The 19466-nt window shown below is 42.7% G+C and overlaps 1 protein-coding gene across 1 annotated transcript; it reads left to right on the top strand.

Annotated features, from left to right (window-relative positions):
* The first annotated feature begins 17095 nt into the window (after window positions 1–17095).
* On the top strand, window positions 17096–18772 carry LOC133015966 (tripartite motif-containing protein 16-like). Its single transcript, XM_061083268.1, has one exon. It carries the CDS (start codon window positions 17096–17098, stop codon window positions 18770–18772), a length of 1677 nt encoding a protein of 558 aa, XP_060939251.1.
* Window positions 18773–19466: the final 694 nt, after the last annotated feature.

Here is a 19466-nt window from a genome sequence, read left to right as displayed (position 1 = left end):
CTTCGTTCATGGGGGAAAAAAATCATTTCAGATGAATCACATGTTCTGTGAAAATGGTTTTCATCTAATAACTTTCTTCATGACTGGCCAGGGAATGAATCTCTGAAAGATGGAGCTTCCATGAGGAGAAAACAACCTTTGCTTTGAATATTGATTCTAGGATTAATAGTTGAAAAGCAGTCTAGGTAATAACTGGATTCAGTGAAGAGTACAAGTTTTTTTCCATGTGCAGGTTACGTAACACTATTGTTCCAACAATGTTCTGATGATTAGATTCCAACATGTAACCAGGGCATGAAACTGTGTCAGTGAAACGTACACATCCTGCAGTGTCTTCAACTTTCAGCTGAATTCATCCAGATGAGGAGTAAAAGTCTTTTCACCTGCAGAATTACTAATGAAATGTTTTTAATTAATATGTAAATTCATGTATCCTTCAAATTATCGTAAAATGCAACAAGGTTAATCCAAGCTAGTGGCTCTGGAGACACAGAGCTGGAAAATATCAAGTCTGATTTGTAGAAAGTGAGAATGCTAACATGCTAATGTTTAGAAGTAAGTGTCACCACATTCACCATCGTCCTGGCGTCTACCCATAAACATAAACACAATGTGCAACTGTGACTGATGGGAGCGTCATTTGTATAAGTGATTTATTAAAGTTTAAGGCTCATTAATATTAGATTCATCCAGAGGGAACATAAACACTTTCACCGTCGGGATATTCCAATAATTATAAAAGTGTAAACTAAACTGTGGTGATAGGAAACAGGTCAGAAACATGAACTTTTTTATTTCTCTTTTCCTTTCATTTTGGCATAATTTCTTACTTACTCCTAGTTCTTGTCTGTTTGTACTTCATTACCTGAAAAAAACTAATAAACATATTGTTAAAAAAAAAAAGAAACATGAACTTCTGCACACACGTCCCATCTGGAACTCGTACTGTTACCGTGCAAACATCCACTTCAGAGGACTGTTCCTCGTGCACTGTAATGAACGACCATTTTGTCATATCTCTACGAACTCTAATAGCTATTGACAAAAAATGCGATAAGCTCAGTCTGTGTTCAGCCAACAATTACCCAACGAATTAGAGTCGGAGCGGCACAGATGTTTGTCGTCTATTATAAGCACAGATGAATCTTATTAGGAAAAAAACGTTGTAGAAATTGAAGAAAAGCCTCATTATCATGTTGGTTATTGGGTTTTTTCTTTCAGCTTGCTCCCATTATGTGAAACTGCATTTTCAATGAGCCGAGGACTCTCCCTGTCCTTGGTATTGTCGAGGGAAGCGATGTATTCGGCCTTCACGCTCTGAGTGGAAGTCCCTCCTCGGCCCACCTGCCTGAAACGCACCTCCCTGAACTCGCTAATGAGACTGAGGCAGGAGTCAATCAGCTGTTCTGTCTGAGGAGCGGACCTGTGAGGCCTGCTACTCCTTTATTGTTCTTTTCCTGCATGTACGTAACTAAGCTTCCTGCTCCGAGGGGAGTTGAGCTCTTTACAGTGACTTTATGTCGCTGACACTCCTTTTTCTCAATGGCGCACCGTTCTGTCTCAGCTCCATTAAGTCCAATAAAACCAAAACACTTTACGATCCACGCTCTAGCTCGTTCTATTTTGGGCCTGTGCAGCCGAACCGGCGTTCCAGTAAACAAGAGAGAACGAGTCCACGAGGATGTTGGATGTACGGAGGAGAGGTGAGTTGCTCCAGCTTCATATCAGACGAATAATTCATGACAGAAATAACAATCTGTGACATCTGCCTGTGGCGCTGATGATTGAAGATGTTTTCCCCGGTGCAGTTTCCTCTGAGCAGCGTCGTGTTCCACTCAACACGTCGCACTGACAGAAGAAGAACACTGATACTCTGGATGTGGCGTCGCTCACCGCTAACAAAAAACTGCAAGTCTCAACAAAAATGTGGTTTATATTAAAATCAGATTCAGGCTGGTTTTTTTTTACCTCATATGCATTTATATTGTTTGGGGCGGGGCTTGGAAATGGGGACTTAAAAGATAAAAAAATATTATCTCATAAACAAGTGTGTGCAAAGGCAGGTACCTTCCTCTGTTCTTTGGTGCCATGATATCTGGGGGATGCTCAGAGAGAGACAGGCAATCCAGATCATTCCGCCCCTGTAATCAGTTGGTGTTTTTTTGTTTGCATTGCTGACAGCGGCGTCGACTGCGAAGAACTTCCTCTGCACGGGAGAGATACACACCGACACACTCTCGGCAAAAGCCCGCGATAGGAACAAAATCATCTGTGCGATCGCGCGTAGAGAATGACACGAGGTAAGTCTCTGAGCAGGATTCACTTCAGGGGGAGAAGCTGTGTGGTTATCTTGAGGGAAACGGAGGCCGGCTCCGCTGCATATCTGCTCACATTTCATTTCAGTGATGCGACTTGGCAAAAGACGCCAAAGCTAATTGAGGAGCTCAGCGGGCGGCAGTGCATAACAGGCTTATGAGTTCATGTCTCCGGAGTGAATGTGACTCACGATGTGTAGTGGAGACATTATGGAGATGAAACACTGGGGAAATGTTTGTGTTTTTTTCCATTGTACCGGAGAGGTTCTCACATTTTAAACCGGTTCCTCACAGAGACCGAAATCCGACCAGTCTCAGATTCGATGTCTCCTGATGTTCTCCTCCCACAATCTGTCATCAGATGTGTGTTGAATCACGTCTGTTCACTCCGATGTGGACGCAGAGTAAAAGTCAATCACCAGCATTGCTTTTTTGCTCAAGGCGGCAACAAAATAGAAATGAAATCGAGCTTGAACAAAATTAAACTGCTGTTGAATTGGTTTGACGCACAGCGCTGAGAGCAAATATCTGAATTCTCACTTAGTGACGCTCCACGACTCCTCGCCAGATGGAGCCGCCTCCCAACTACCAGCAGAAGGAGAGATTGATTAGATGAGACAATGACAAGAGATCTGGGTGAGACTCATTCAAATCAGAGAAAAAAAACAGTAGGTGGAGATAATCAGCACGGCTAAATAACATATAGATAGATTAAATAAACCAAACACTGAAAGATTTAAAGATTAATTATATTTTTAACGCAAAGAATGAGAGATCTGCTGATAAGCTGTGGTGATGATTATCACCTCTACTGCAGCCAGCCACCAGGGGGCGATCAAGGTGCTTTGGCTTCACTTCTGGGGAGCTGTCATGTCTTCCATCTTAATTTGAAAACTATGGACGTGACCCCGGGGAACATGAACGGACACCGAGCTGTTTAAGTTCACTGCTGTTCAGAAAGTTTGAGATAAAACTCGTTAACTCAACTTTCACGTCATAATGTCGTAGTTCAAAGTGTCCGAAACCCCCGAAACGTTTACATTTTAAATTCTAAAAAACTCGCTCTGCACATGACGAGAACGTGTCTTGTGTGTTTCAGTTAAATTTGTCTATTTTTATTACTTAATGAACCAAATCACTAAGTTGCAGTAGAAATTGTAATCACATGAAAACCAGTGTGGCACCATTCAAAGTACTTCTTGTACAAGGAGACGTGCAGCTCCAGTCCAAAGGATTTAGAAACAAACTATGACTCTTCTAATAACATGCCACTCTGATGTCAAAGTCCTCGTTGCTACTCAAACTCACAGTGGTGTGTTCTTTGTGTAAAGCTTGTGTGTCACTGCAGGCGTTTTTTTGTCATCACTAATTTGTGCAATTTCAACCTCCGGCCTCTGACGGAGTAACGACTCTGTATATGGTTTTGAAAAAAAACCTTATCAAACCCCCGCTGATACAGAAGGCATTACAAAGGTAAGTGAAAGTGAAAAGAACAAATTGAATTGGACTCGGCTGTCGTGGAGGTCGTGAGAACAGCTCAGCCTTCAGATGTGGAGACGTTTGTCTCAGAGTTTCCCCCCCGAGTTCCTTTAAGATCAGTCAAAGAGTCTGAGTCCAACCTGGAGCTGAAGGCTGACGCTGTTATTCTCTCCCTTAAATATTCCCTCCACGTGACGAGATACCTGCCTGAGAAACACATGAAAAGACAAATTCAGAAAGACTTTCATGTCCACTTCGCGACAGGTTTGCAAGTCGTGTGTGAATTCTGACGTGTGAAAACAAAACGCTCCAGTGTCTCACTGACCGGAGAGAAAAGAAGGGACTAAAAGAGGATTTAGGAAAATACAGATCTTTTTATACAACACAGAATCGGAGAGGGGATCCTGCTCAGCTGCACCAGGAATAGAAGATATTATATATATATATATTGCTGTAGCTTATCCTGCAACCCTTCATCTCATTAAGCCTCAACATGCAAACAGTCTAATTCCTCACAGAATAAATGTTCCTAATCAATGCTGCCTTTCAATTACCCAGTTCACCAGAAGGCTCCATATGGACAAGTTCAACGTGAAAGAGTGTTTTGTCTGTTTTATTATAAGCTGAAAATCTTCAGCTCAGCTTTAGCTCTACATGTTTTTCTATAACTGTGAATTGTGCGTATTTTGTTTGTCTCCAAGATGGATGTACGATATAGATCCTCCACAACTTGAGTAACAGATGAAAAAAGACATTCCTACATTGATCCTCATTTCCTTCTGATGTTGACTTTTGTCTTGGGACATGCAGCTTTAGCTTCAGTCTTGTACAACAATATGAAAAAAGCCATTAAATGCACTTTTATAGTGTTCTAAGTTCAAGGATTAGTTTAATTCGCTACGTAGAAAGAACGAAAGAAAGGACTTAGTTTACACCTAATTTTCCTGCCAACTTAATAAATGTAAAAGCAATGTATAGAACATGTCACTGGTGAGAATGGGAAGCTTGACACATAGCACAGTGCTGGACTTACAGAGGGGTCGGGTCTAAAGCTTGTAGGAAACGTAGCTGCATCCGACCAATCACGGCGTCTGAGACGAGGGCAGATGGAGCGATCGGTGAACTGGAGCGCTGCAGTGAGCAGACAGCTGCAGGGTTCATTTAATAACGGTTATGTTCCTTTCAGAGACTGAAGAAACATCCCGGCACCAAAAGGTCATCGTGAGGCTTGACCCAATGAGGCAGGTCGATTCCATTCAACCACCACAAAATGAAAGTCTTCACCAGCTGCCTCACTGGTGGTGTTGGTCAAAAACACACATTTACAAAAACTATGCATTTTCAAAGAAAGCTACTTCTTCTTTTGGCTCCTTCTGCAGAATCAACATTTTACAGCCAACGTTAGATTATTACAACACGTTCATGAGCCAAGAAACTCACTCAACACCAGTGTTAATTTCGTTGACGATAACGATAACGAAAAATATTCGTTAACGCCCCTTTTCCCATGACTAAGACGAGACGAAGACGTAACGAAATGGATCTTTGAAAATAAAAACTATGACGAAATCTATTTTAATTTTCGTTAACGAGACGAGACGAAACGAAAATGTTGGCGGTTGACTAAGTCACAACAATTTTTAAAAACATAATCGTATCAGGCCGTCATGAAGTACCCGGAGCAGCGAGTGTGTGTGTCTGTGTGTGTGTGCGTGTGTGTGTGCTGCCAGATGCGCTCCGCCCCCTGCCGCTGCGCACTCGCTCAGAGAGACAGTGAGATAAGAGCTCGTTCATGTGAAGCAGGCCGGTCACTGACTCACCGGCTGCTTCTTAACTATGGAAACAGTGAAAACACAGAGTTTCTCTGGTCTCAGCTGCTCTGAGATCAGCGCCGCAGCTTCTGGATCAGAGCAGAGGCTGCAGTTGGTTTCTACCGAGCTCCAGCTTCTGTGTCCGCCTCCAGTCTGATCTGCTTTCAATTTTTGTTTTCACATTTCGCCAACTAAAATATATAGGCTGCAGCTATATGTTTTTATTCATTTCAAATTAGGGTACTTCTTATTTCATACATTTCCCACAAATATGGGGATGACTCAAATAACCCTACATAGTTCTGCGTTTAATTTATTTCAAAGTAGGCCTACACTTGCCTGTGTATTTTCTTCTCCTCTTCATAAGCATTTGGTGTTTCCCTTTGTTGTAACAGGTAAAAATAAATAAAATGTCAACAGTTTTCTTTATTGTTGTTCTATAATTTCATAAATGCAATAATCTACAGATTAGTATAGTTTAACTTTATATAAAATTTTATCAGCTTTGTTATCAAATATGTTTTGCGGCTCCAGACAAATTTTATTTGGGGGAAGAGGGGGCAAAATGGCTCTTTTGATAGTAAAGGTTGCCGACCCCTGCTATAGACCTATAGGAGGGACATCTAATGGACAACCTAAGTACTGCAAGCTAGACTAGTACGCAGTTGTAGACACAACACAGGGGGTCCCTGGACCTGAGAAGGGAAGATAAGGAGTTTAATGTGGCTATTAAATGTGACTTAAACTAGACTAAAATGTAATTTGTTTTCGTCGACTAAAACTAGACTAAAATGTAATTTGTTTTCGTCGACTAAAACTAGACTAAAACTAAGAAGGATAAAAATGACTAAAACTAGACTAAAACTAATATGCATTTTCGTCAAAAGACTAAGACTAAGACTTGATCAAAAATAGCTGCCAAAATTAACACTGCTCAACACTTAATGTACTGTGTTAAAATCGCAGCTGTGTGGTTGATTTTAATAGCGTCAAGACGTAATGGTATATGTGTCAGAAGCTCACTGGACCTCTGACACCTTGTTCTGAAGCAGTGAGACCGAGCTGCATTGAGAAGCACGGGAGGACAAATAAATCAATGAGTCTACATCACTCCCTCGGCTCCGATCACCCAGAGGTTCAACCCAGATGTTACAAGGCCCCGAGTGAATGGAGACTTCAAACCACACACTACGGGCCTCAGCTTTAAGAATAGCAGACCAGTTGTTGGTCTCAATGAAAACATGAAAGGATGCGATCGCTACGAGTTCAATTCAACAGCCGAGGTTATGATGAGGTGAAAGTCGGTGCATCTGTCTCCACGTCTCTGTCTCTGTGTCCTCTCGTCCCACCGGTTCATGGCCTGCCCGCTGCTTGTAACCACATCACTCTCCCGCTGTCCAAAGGGCACTTTGCAGCGCCGCTGACGCCGCAGTGATTGGCGGGACTAATGGTGACACGGCCACATGACTGGCGGCTGATCCCGGCAGCAGCAGATGGATGGTGGACGTATTTGAAAGAGAAAAGATACACGCGTCTGAAAGAAAAGAGGAACTGTGGAAACTCTCTGGTGCAGCGGCAGTGTGACTTTAAAACTGCATTAATGTTATATAAAGGTGTATAAATGCTGTAAATATGTGTAATATGTTTCTTGCATGGAACGATGTTATGGAATACGATGCTAAACTGGCTGAGATCTATTTTGGTACCACTGCTATGAAGTAATGAAGCACGATGGCAACGTGAAAACGTATTTAGAAACTGTATGTACAAAAAATTGACATGTGATTTTCCACAGTATTTATTACATGATGATACAAAATGGTGATGATGATACATGATCCTGGCAGCAGCAGATGGATGGTGAGAAAAGATACTCGCGTCTGAAAGAAAAGAGGAACTGTGGAAAGTCTCTGGTGCAGCGGCAATGTGACTTTAATACTGCATTTATGTCATAGAAAACTGTATAAATGATTTAAATAAGTGGAAAATGTATCTTGCATGGAACGATGTTATGGTAAAATGGCAGAGAACTATTTTGGTACCACTACTATAAAGTAATGAAGCACAATGGCAACGTGAAGACGTATTTAGAAACTGTATATACAAAAAATGTGATTTTCCACAATATGTATTACACGATAATACAAAAAAAATATATTCAATAGCATTTAAAGTGTAAAGCTTCTGTTTAAACCATCTTCTTCATATGTGTTTTTAAAACCTAAATATATGTCCAACAAGGCTTAATAATATGAAAGTATTATATATATATTATATATTTTCGTCTCTCTCTGGTAAATGAAGACAAACCTCATTTTTAAAACTGATGCTCCACAGTAGAAATCTATAAAATATGTATACAGAGTTCAATGGACCAATTATACTTGATATAATGATGTCAGAGCTCTCCATGGAAATCTTCCCCTCGCTCCTGTGTTTATTCCACATGTCAAACAGTGAGGAACAGTGGGACCCCCCCCCCCTTCTATACACACACCATTACTTATTTACAACTGATCATGGTAAAGTGCTAAAAGATGTAAAAATGCAACACGTCAGCGGTTTGTAGAAAGTAGAAAAGTACTTGAACCAACATCTGTGATGGGACTACGATGGTTTTTAAATTAAAAATCTGAAAAACTACACATTTCTGTTCCACATTGTGAATTCAGAACAGAAAATCCAAGTAATTGTTGGATAAATATTTGTGTACTGGACCTTCTAATGTCTGCAAGTTGCTTGATTAAACTTTAAAATGGAATCTTCAACAGTCTGCAGCGAACATACAACTATTATTGATATGCTTAAGAAATTAGCAGAATCCTTCCATTCGCCAGCACTCGTTTAGAAAGACTCTTCACCAACTCTCTAAATTTAGAATGGTATTCTCCCAGGCAGCGACCAGAGCAGCTTGAATGACATCAGCCAACCACGACTGCAGATTCACCCAAAGCCCAGTTCAACACCAGGTGAATGATTTAGGGTTCGGCCCGGCAGCAGACGCTCGGTGCAGAGCAGGACTTTGCAAAACTTCACTGGCTTTAAAGGGAACTGTCTGACCTGGAGTTCTCTGGTATCGTTAGATCTGTGATGTTCAGCGCCCCCTGGGAGAGACTGGTTGGTGGAGTGGTTCCCAGTGTCCTTCAACCTGCCTCGCCTAGTTTACTCCAGCAGCCTCCGGAGGACGGGTGTGAACTTGTTTCACTGTGGGTTGGGTGTGGAGGCGGAGAAAGAGATGCAATAGGAGACAAAAACACAAACATGCATTTCTCCCGTGTGTTTTGGCTGCAGATTGCATCATGTTGTACTGGTGCAACAGCAGCTGGTCTCTCTGACAACGTGGATTTCTGCTTATATATCTATTAAATAACTTTTTTTAAATGGTGGTTCTTGAAAGAAGTCAGGAAGATTACGCCAAAACTACCGGTCAGATGAGAAAGGGCCATTAAACTTTGTTGTGTTTCCGGATCCTGATGAAACGGAAGATCTAAGAATTAGTTTATCACTTTCTTTCTTTCTTAGACACAGAGGTTTTTTTTTATTTCCACTGATTTCAAGGATTTAATTCATGGAAATAATCAGGGGACTGTTTTCTACAGATGTGAGCAGTTTGATTTAGGACTATTGAGATTTGATGGGTTATTTTTTTAATTTGATACCAGTATTGACTTGCCCTAGTCTTGGCTGCCATACTGGTGCTGGTGGTCCGGGTGGGCCAGGAGCACCAGGACCCTGGACTATGCTTGAAATAAGATATTTTGACAGTTGCTGTGGTTGTAGATGTCTGGACACACAAAAATCTGACATCCTCAATAAATCATTCATGCTTGAACTGGTGAACTCCAAGCTGGGCAGGAAATATCCTGAAATCACAAGCTGTGACCACAAGAATAAAAATGAAAACCGACTCCACTGTGTTTCATGCGTCTCACGACCGGCAGCCGTCTCTTCCTCAAACCTCTTTCCTCTCCCGCTTCCTGTCTTCCCACCGTCCCACGAAGCAGAAACGCCACAAAATGCTCTTTAAAGACAGAGAGTGCCGTATTTCCCTGGGACTCTTTTCAAGGGTTGAGTGAAACGTCACCCAAATGAAGAATGGCAGCGATATCCAGACAGAGGACAGCTTCCTCACTCTCCCTGTTTCTCTGAGCTCCATAAATCAGCTCAAGGTTCCCCGGTGATCCTCCGTGTGGCAGCGGGGGGGGATTTATCATTCTCAGATAAAGGCTCGCTCCTCGTCAACGTTCGCTTTCACCCTCGGCCGGGGATTTATGGGAACTGGTGCAGCCTCACAACCCAGTCACACAACCGAGTGCGAAGGGGCTACACAACGAGACAGGCCACCGTGTTCATGCTGTTCATTTATATTCTGAAGATGCTGTTTGGACCCGAGACAAATTGTGTTGTTCATTTGCAGCGGAGTGAGGGAATCTGCTCAAACTGTGCAACTGGTGAAGTTTACAACTGTCAATAATGAAGTTTAAATCAATTTTAACCATTAACACTCGCCATGTCCTTCTAAATCACCTTATTTCATTTTATTACTGAAGGCAAACTGTCATTTTTTAAAATGACTTCTTATTGCATGGAGTATTAATTACCATTTCTTAATTAATTGCAGAGGAGCTGTCAGTGTTTTCACATCCAATTGTCTGTGTTACACACAAATCATTGTTTCGTCTGCCTGCTGTCGTCAGTGAAACTACACCAGCAGTGAGACTGTCTGCGTAATTATCTAATTACAACCGTTAGACCAGCAGAACGTCACCTCTGCCAGTGAAAGACATGAAGAGTGAATTTCAATATGACAAACAAAAGATTCTGTAAGGAAAAAATAACCTTTCGTCTTTTGTTTTTTGCACAAAAAAAGGAATGTTTGCTGGAGGAACGAGTAAACTATCTTCTTCATATGTGTTTTTAAAGCTAAATATATGTCCAACCAGGCATAATAATATGAAAGTATGATATATATTTTATATATATTTCTTCTTTCTTTGGTAAATGAAGACAAACCTCGCTTATGAAACTGATGCTCCACAGTAGAAATCTATAAAATATGTATACAGAGTTCAATTATAAGAGTTATATTCTAATTTGAATGTGACTGAATTGAGGTTCCTAATTCGATTTACTGAACATGAAAAACAGAGGTTTCCTGTGAAACTACAACTGGACGTTAACTTCCCATTCAATGCTTTTCATGAAACTCAACAATGAAACAGTTCAATTCATTCTATGTGTTTAATTTTGTCAGCAAATCCTGTGAAAAGACAAAAAGCAACACCTCTGACTCATAGACATCCAGTTACTTACGCTTCTTCCTAGTGCTGGAAGACATTGGTCTTTACTCAAACATCTGCTGACATTCATTCATACTTTTTTTTTTTAAAGGTAATGATTAATGAGTTTTAGAAAAGACAACATTCCTCAAACACATCCAGGCCTTTGGCTCGAAACCCCCTCGCTTACCACATCGTATGATTTCCCTTTCTGTCCGATAATGAAGAATCGTTTGCCACGGACCATCAACCTCCTCGTTTCATCACGTGCTCCGGATCCTTGACGAGAGAAGACATTCCCTGCTCATTAGCTGATGTCCTGAGGCACAAGCTGTCTCTATTTTCTGCTTGTGCAGCGTTTGCTGTTGACCTCCAGGTGCTTTCGACCGCCTCCCTCTTTCTACTCGCTTCTCAAGTTCATCCTTCGATTCCCTTTGATCGCCCGTGGGCCGACAGTCAATCTGTGAGCATCTCTCATAAATACCTGTTTATGTTGCTCTACTCTCATAATGGTTATTCTGGTAAAAGTAACAGCTCAAATACAACAGGATGTATAATGATTTCAAGCTGAAGCCACATATTAGCTTTGAGCTATTTTGCTTACGTGTGACAGAACCAATAAGGAGCAATAAGCTGGATCTCCTGGGACCAATGAGCCTCCGGTTGTGGATGCGTGACCGCGTCATCGCCGTCTCTCCTGTGGTTTGCTCAGCTCTGCTTCTCCATCCGTTTCTTATTATGACAGCGGGGGGGGTTTAGCTTTCAGCTGACTCAGGTTGCGCTCTGCCTCATTGGGTCGTATCTGCTCGTCACCAAAGGGCCGGGGGGGCGTCGCAGCACGAGTCCTGATCAAAGGGGTTTGACCGTCAGTGAACCGGTGACTTCGGCCCGGCCCGGCGAGCAAAGAGATCTGTTTGAACTCAGGCTGACACTTCTGTGAGCGAGGATACAGTAGCTGAGCTGTATGCATAAAATCTGACTTCCTCATTTAATCTCCCCCCACCCCCCTGCTCGTTTCTTCTTTTTCATTTTTTTTCCTGATATGCAAAGTGCCTCTGTCACAGCTCCGGCTCCGCGAGGTTTCGCCTCGTCTGCCGTTAGCTTTAATGCGACATGACAGTTGAGTCAAATATCAACTCGGGTCTAATGTGAAATCTCAGGGGTGGAATAAAAATCTGCTTTCTCAACAGGTACGGCAGTCAACATCAGGACATCTCCAAACATGAAGTCAGGTTGTGACGGGAGAGAACGTGTCGGCCAAATGCAAGTTACACAGATTCAACCTCAAGGCATAAAAACACAAAGCTGAGGAGCTAAAATAGTAAAACCTGAGTTTAAAAGGTAAATTCTTTCTTAAAGGTCCAGTGTGTAAGATTTGAAATTGAATATTAAATAATCCTAGTGATGTTTTCACTGGTGTGTTTCATCTAAATTGTTGTTTCCTTTGACCTAGAATGGACCCTTTAGATTTAAATACTTTATATTTACATCAGGAGCGGCTCCTCTCTACAGAGGCGGACATGTTTTTTACAGTAGCCCAGACTGGACAAACTAAACCTTTTGAGTTTCTATGACGACTGAAGCTACCACAGATTCTCTCGCATGTTTGAGAGAGAAATTATGTTTTAATTAAATTATTTAGTCCACATGCCCTTCGATTGACTTAATATCTCCGTCCAGAGGAGAATACAAAAACTAAAAAACGTTCAAACAAGCATGCAGGGCCAGTAGGTGGCGATAAAGTCTTCATCAACGGCCCGTCAGATGCCAAAGAAGAACACTGATCAGACGTTGGATGAGGCAGACTCTTGTGAATGATGTGAACCTGCTGCAATGATACACAGAAACCTGAGCTTTAAAAAATCTGCACTCTGAAAAAGTAGTTTTTTTGGAAAATATTCACATTAGTGAGAAGAGAGTTGATCGAGCTGCGGTGAAGGTTCCTGAGATCTTATCCACTGGTTCACCTGCAGGCGCTGGGAGACGTGCTTGCTCAAAGGCATTTCAGCAGTGTGGCTCGATAACAAAAGTTGCCTGTTTTTTTCGCAGCTATGGATTTAAAGAACACTTAGACTTTCTGCAGGTGTAGCAGTCGGCCAGGGGTGTTATGTTATATAAGACGTGATTCGAGGAATTCAATGCACAACGCAAACAACCAACTGAGGCAACACGAGCTGGAGAATCTTGAAATATGAACTCTGACATACTTTGGTTGAACATGTCGGAAAAATCTGAGGCTTGAAACAACTGTTTCTGTGCTTAATTTAATTTATCAGTTTATTTAATAGGGGCCATGCCCAACACCTCCACCGGGCTGGAGTTCGCTCTGTGGATAATGATTCATGATACTCACCCTAACTGCAATTATCATATTATATTATAGGTGCATGTGAAATAACATGATTAAGCTATTAGACGAGTCAAAGAGAGAAATATATAACTTACTGCAATTTTTGAAGTCATTAGTAAATTAAAGTAATTTATAAGACAAATGCCAGGATGTTAAAACTTTATGAATAATTTACACAGCAGGATCACTCCTGGTGCTGCTGATGGATGTTCAGCTGTACAACGACACAAAATACTAAATTAGAAATCTATTATAAGTGTAAAAAAGAAGATTTTATTTATTTCCCAAACAGTCGCGGCACATGTGGCGGGCTGTCACATTCCAGGTGGAAAACACTGAGATCACATGGACTCTGTTAATTCTGTTTGTAGATAATTCTGTTTATTAAAATGTGACCATATATCAGAAGTGCTGTTGATAGTGTATCTTTTATTTGTTTATTCAGCTTCGCCCCCAGGCATAAAAGAGTTCACCCCCGACCGGATCACCTCATGAGATCTGAAGTGTGAAAGATTCTGAGGAAAACTTTCAAACAGACACTGGGATAAATTGAAGACATTGTTCAAAATCCAAGCGAGTACTTGTTTCCCGCCTGAAAAATATCTGAATTTAATAAAGGGTTTGGTTAGATGCACAAGGATCTGTCATGTATCTGTTTATCCAAATGGAGCCCATCGATCCTGGGGCTGGTTTGGGGGAAAGATTCTCGTTTGTGGGTCTGTTAGTTAGCAGGAGAACAAAGAAACTACTGGATGGATTCCGTATGTGTCAGGAAATAATCCATTATTTGTGAGACAGGATTCCTCAGAGAATAATTAATGGATCTGAATGAAAAAATAAAATAAATAAACTGGTATTTATGCCTGTGAAATTTGGTACAGCTTTAATTTGAGCCGTGAAGGAGCTCTTCACCCTCTGAGTGACATTCTAGGTGCATGTGTTGCATTTATAACATTTTTTATGTGTGCTCTCTACTTGCCCTAGGATTTGAACCTGCAACCCACCCAGTAGTACAACGCCCACCGTTCTCCTCCCTCAGGTTCATGTGCCCTGGTTAAACGATCCAGTGCTATTTGCAGCTCAGTTCATTCCCACTGTCAGCCACAGTAAATGGGAATACATCGGCCCAGGGATGATGAGGGCGCACAAAGGGGAGAGTGAGGGGCGGCTGAGAGGAGGCCAGACCTGACTCAGCTGGATCCTCAGTGACACAGACTCCTGGAAGTGGGTCAAACACACACACCTCCGACCCGGACCACCCAGACAGTCAGAGGCTATTAATTCAAAAATAGTGAATGAGCAAAGCGGCATATGACTCGCAAATTATCATAATATGTAAATGAAAATCAAGTAATTATGGTGGGCCATAGAGGCGCCCGCTGTTTTCAGCCAGTTTTGCCTTAATGTCGACATTAGCTCGGTGCGGTATGGCCCCCAGCACACGATAATAATGATGATAAATAATTCTCCCACGGTAGAGCCGAAAATACTCCTCCTCCGGCAATTCTAAAACAGGTAACAGACTCAGCTGCTAATCCTTTAAATGTGAGGAAGAGATGCTTATACATATTCATGCACATTATTGCACTGCTGCAGCCCGACCTGACAGGGGAGCTTATTAAATTCTGCTTCTTTAAAACCAGCGTGACATTCAGGAGTCTAAATCCTGCCCCAGCCTTGTTAGCTCGTGTAAATAGCAGCGATGTGGGGGAGTCGCAACACCGTGCCCCCCCCCCCCGACGCACCGAGCCAAATGAAGATGTGTTTTGGCATTTTCACCTGGAACGATCAGTCAAAACACAACAGGGAGGTTGCACTTGTATGCATGACAATCAGCCAGGAAACACTTATAACAAAAGCACCGCAGGCTCCTGCCAGCTGAGCAGTAAACAGCGAAACGGTGATGTAACAACAGCGTTGGGATGAAAACGCAGATGAACTACGGAAAATCTGTAAAAGGAGACGTCAATTCCTAAAAAATAATCAAAAAAATACACCTGGAAAGTGAAAGGGATTCGAAACTACGTTGACCTGTGTCCGTCCTGAGAGAGGGATCCCTCACATGTGGCTCTCTGAGGTTTCTGGATAGTTTTACTCTTGGTTGATGGACACTACAGACTCTCCTCACTGTCCTGAGACAGATGTGATGCTTCTCGTGCCGATCCGATCCTCAAAGGTCCCGTACGAGCCGCAGTTGTTCAAACCCATGACAGTGCAGTTGTGCGTCCCATCAGTCTGCTTCCTGTCAACTACCTTATCAGGCAGGGCTCTCAAAGGCCCAGATTGTGAACCTAATAAAGTGTAATGACACGTCTTATAACGAGGAGGCACTTCCTCCGGGCACTTCATATATTATGCAAATCTGCAGGCGGATAAAGTGCCGCGAGGTTTAGAGCGACCGGGGAACAACATCGCCGCTGTTTGCACTTTCATCCCCCTGATACCACGGCTGAGCGTCTCCAAGAGAAAATATTGACAACGAAAAACCGGAGCTAAACTCGTCTTATTAACTCTCATTACTTTCACCTTCACCTGTGACAAGTCGCTGCTGTGTATTTGTTTCATTCTAAGTTGGGTCAGCGAGGGTCGAACGAGCACAAATAGAGACGATGATGATGCCGAGGTGCGTCAAAGGAAGGAAGAGCCCTCTGCACAAATAAATCTCTGCATGCCAGGCGAGTGTCTTCAGAGGGAAGTAATGAACACATTCACCAAGACTTCTGCCTCATTCTTCCGCTCCGCAAGGTCAAAAGGCTTTGTAGAGCCTGTGGGGATCTTCAGATTGCAACTGTACTCTTTAAAACCGCCACTCACTGGGGACGCTGACATCCAAACAGAGGCAGCGAGCACTTCAGGGTCCCTCGCTCGTCGCAAACGAAGGCAAGCGTTTAAAGTTCCCTTCGCTTTGCACGGGAAACAATGGCTCTGAGAAACGCTTACACCGAGTCGAGCTAAATCACATATAATTCAAGAGCAATTATGTAAGTATAAAGTGCAGAGGGAGGGGCGTGGTAACTTGAGGGTATGAAAGGGTGATAGGAAGTTCAGATTTTTCAAATGCGGCTTCTTAGAAAGACAAAGCGACCTGACTTGGGGGACTGGTCGTACAGCTGCAGGTCTCAGGTCTGTGTGTCAGGACGTCTCACATGGAAAACCCCGGTGAACACAGGGAGAAATGTCCTGTACATTGATAAAGAGGACGTAGTGATTCCACTGCAGCTGCTCTTCATCGCTGGAGCGTAACACTGCTGCTGCCGTCCTCGCTCTGCTTGGGTTCGATCCGCCGTTTGTCTGAGGTCTATGTGAATGGGTTGTGTGTGACTACTGTTTACAAACCAACTTGTCCTTCGGGGACAGTAAAGACGACCTTAACCTTTACTTAACCTTTATCCTACTTTGTTAGTTTTTCATTCTTCTATGAGTGAATTTGAATTTGTTGCTTTTACAAGTTTTTCTTTGTTAGTTTTTGAGATGTGCTTTATAATTAAAGATGTGATTTATTATTATTAAATGCATCTATTTGATTTGACTGTAATTGTTCTTGTGTGTTGTGAATGAAGGATAACACACCATGCCTCTCACTGAATCTCCTCTTAACACCAGGTGAGAACAGGCCGCTGGGGAATGCAGTAAAACCTGAAACACCAACAACTTCTTCCTCAAACACAACCAGCTCCTCCCAGTCAGGACATGTCTGTGTCTCCTCCCTTCACAGGTGTGTCAGTGTACGAACCAGTGAACAACAAGCTGGGAACTGTGGGAGATGAGTCACTGCAGGGAGTGAATGAGAGGGGGAGGAGCAGAGATCTGTATCTGTTCAGAGGAAGTGAAACTGTTCTACAGTCTCTGGCAGCAGCTGAAATGGCGCAGCAAGAAAATCAACTGGACAGAGAAATACTCTCCTGTTCGATCTGTGTGGATCTACTGAAGGATCCGGTGACTACTGTCTGTGGACACAGCTTCTGTAAGAGCTGTATTAACACCCACTGGGACAAAGAGGAGGAGAAAGGAAGCTACAGCTGTCCTCAGTGTAGAGAGACCTTCACACCGAGGCCTGTCCTGGGGAAAAACACCATGTTAGCTGATTTAGTGGAGGAGCTGAAGAAGACTGGACTCCAAGATGCTCCTGCTGATCACTGCTATCCTGGACCTGGAGATGTGGCCTGTGATGTCTGCACTGGGAGAAAATGGAAAGCTCTCAAGTCATGTTTGAATTGTTTGGCCTCTTATTGTGAGAAACACCTCCAGCCTCATCTTCAGTCAGCTGCATTTAAGAAGCACAAGCTGGTGGAGCCCTCAGAGAAGCTCCAGGAGAACATCTGCTCTCGTCACGACGAGGTGATGAAGATGTTCTGCCGCACTGATCAGCAGTGTATCTGTTATCTCTGCTCTATGGATGAACATAAAGACCACAACATAGTGTCAGCTGCAGCAGAAAGGACTGAGAGGCAGAGAGAGCTCGGGCTGAGGAGACAAACAATCCAGCAGAGAGTCCAGGACACAGAGAAAGACGTGAAGCTGCTTCAACAGGAGGAGGAGGCAGTCAATGGCTCTGCTGATAAAGCAGTGGAGGACAGTGAGGAGATCTTCACTGAGCTGATCCGTCTGCTGGAGAAAAGAAGCTCTGATGTGAAGCAGCAGATCAGATCCCAGCAGGAAACTGAAGTGAGTCGAGTCAGAGAGCTTCAGGAGAGACTGGAGCAGGAGATCACTGAGCTGAAGAGGAAAGACCATGAACTGAAGCAGCTCTCAGACACAGAGGATCACAACCAGTTTCTACACAACTACCCCTCACTGTCACCACTCAGTGAATCTACACACTCATCCAGCATCAGGATCCATCCTCTGAGGAACTTTGAGGACGTGAGAGCAGCTGTGTCTCAGGTCAGAGGTCGACTACATGACATTCTGAGTGAGACAGAGACAGAGACTTTACAGATTGTGTCTCAAGTGGATGTTTTACTGCGACAACCAGAGCCACAGACCAGAGCTGACTTCTTAAAATATTCACAGGAAATCACACTGGATCCAAACACAGCAAACAGACGTCTGTTATTATCTGAGGGAAACAGAAAAGTAACACATATGAGAGAAGATCAGTCTTATTCTAATCACCCAGACAGATTCACTGGTTGGCGTCAGGTCCTGAGTAGAGAGAGTCTGACTGGACGTTGTTACTGGGAGGTGGAGATGGAGGTGGGGATATGGGGAGTTGATGTAGCAGTCACATACAAGAATATCAGAAGAGCAGGAGGCTCACATGAATGTAGATTTGGATTAAATGATAAATCTTGGTCATTTTATTGTGGTATAAACAGTTATAGCTTTAATTACAACAGCATCAAGACTCCAGTGTCAGGTCCTCTGTCCTCCAGAGTCGGAGTGTACCTGGATCACAGTGCAGGTGTTCTGTCCTTCTACAGCGTCTCTGACACCATGACTCTCCTCCACAGAGTCCAGACCACATTCACTCAGCCGCTCTATGCTGGAGTTATGGTTTATATTTGTGGATCCATAGAGTTCTGTAAACTCAAATAGACTTGAGTCATTAAAAGCAGTGATTTAGATTCTGTGTGTAAATCTCTAACTTCTTTTGTCTCCATGTTTGTCGATCAAAGTTCGTCGTGGTGACGTTTCTGCCCCGCACAGAGATCAGCTTTCAAACAAACACTGACCTTCCTTTAGCACATTTAGTTCTCACTTTGTTAAGAAAGAAATCTACAATTAGACTGACATGAATGTGTTTGAAAGAACTAATGTTGCTGTTGTTTTCTAAATCAATGTAGAAATCAGGTTGTGTGATGTTTTAGAGCCTTTATCGATCATGATTAGTGTTACAATCATGATCGGAACATTTCCGGAAACTTTCTGGAAACTTTCCATGGGAAGTTAAGGTCAGGTATTAGGGAGATTTTTACACTCTTTTTTTACAGAAGTTAGTCTTTAACAGGGAACTTAAAGGAAGTTGAATACCAGGCGAGGTGAGCCGAGCTCAGCTGGAGCCTGGATGCAGCTCGTTGGGAACATTGTCTGCCAGAAAAGTAAACCTATGACTTTTTGTTGTTGTTGAACGTGTGTTTATCATTACCTAGCATGTTGGTAACTTGTTACACTGAAGCCATTTTCATGTTAATACCAAGTTCATTTGTATACAGTAGGCTAACTTTTTACAGCCGTGAGAGAAGGATGTATGTACAGTCGCAATCAGAAATATTTAACCGCCCCAAAGATT

Source organism: Limanda limanda, chromosome 12 (genome assembly GCF_963576545.1).
Source record: "Limanda limanda chromosome 12, fLimLim1.1, whole genome shotgun sequence".
NCBI lineage: Eukaryota > Metazoa > Chordata > Actinopteri > Pleuronectiformes > Pleuronectidae > Limanda > Limanda limanda.
Note: the sequence above shows the minus strand (reverse complement) of the source record. Positions and strands in the feature narration are given on the sequence as shown.

What these genes read in the sequence shown, in the direction of transcription:
- LOC133015966 (XM_061083268.1), top strand. Translation starts at nt 17,096, where the DNA reads ATGGCGCAGCAAGAAAATCAACTGGACAGAGAAATACTCTCCTGTTCG.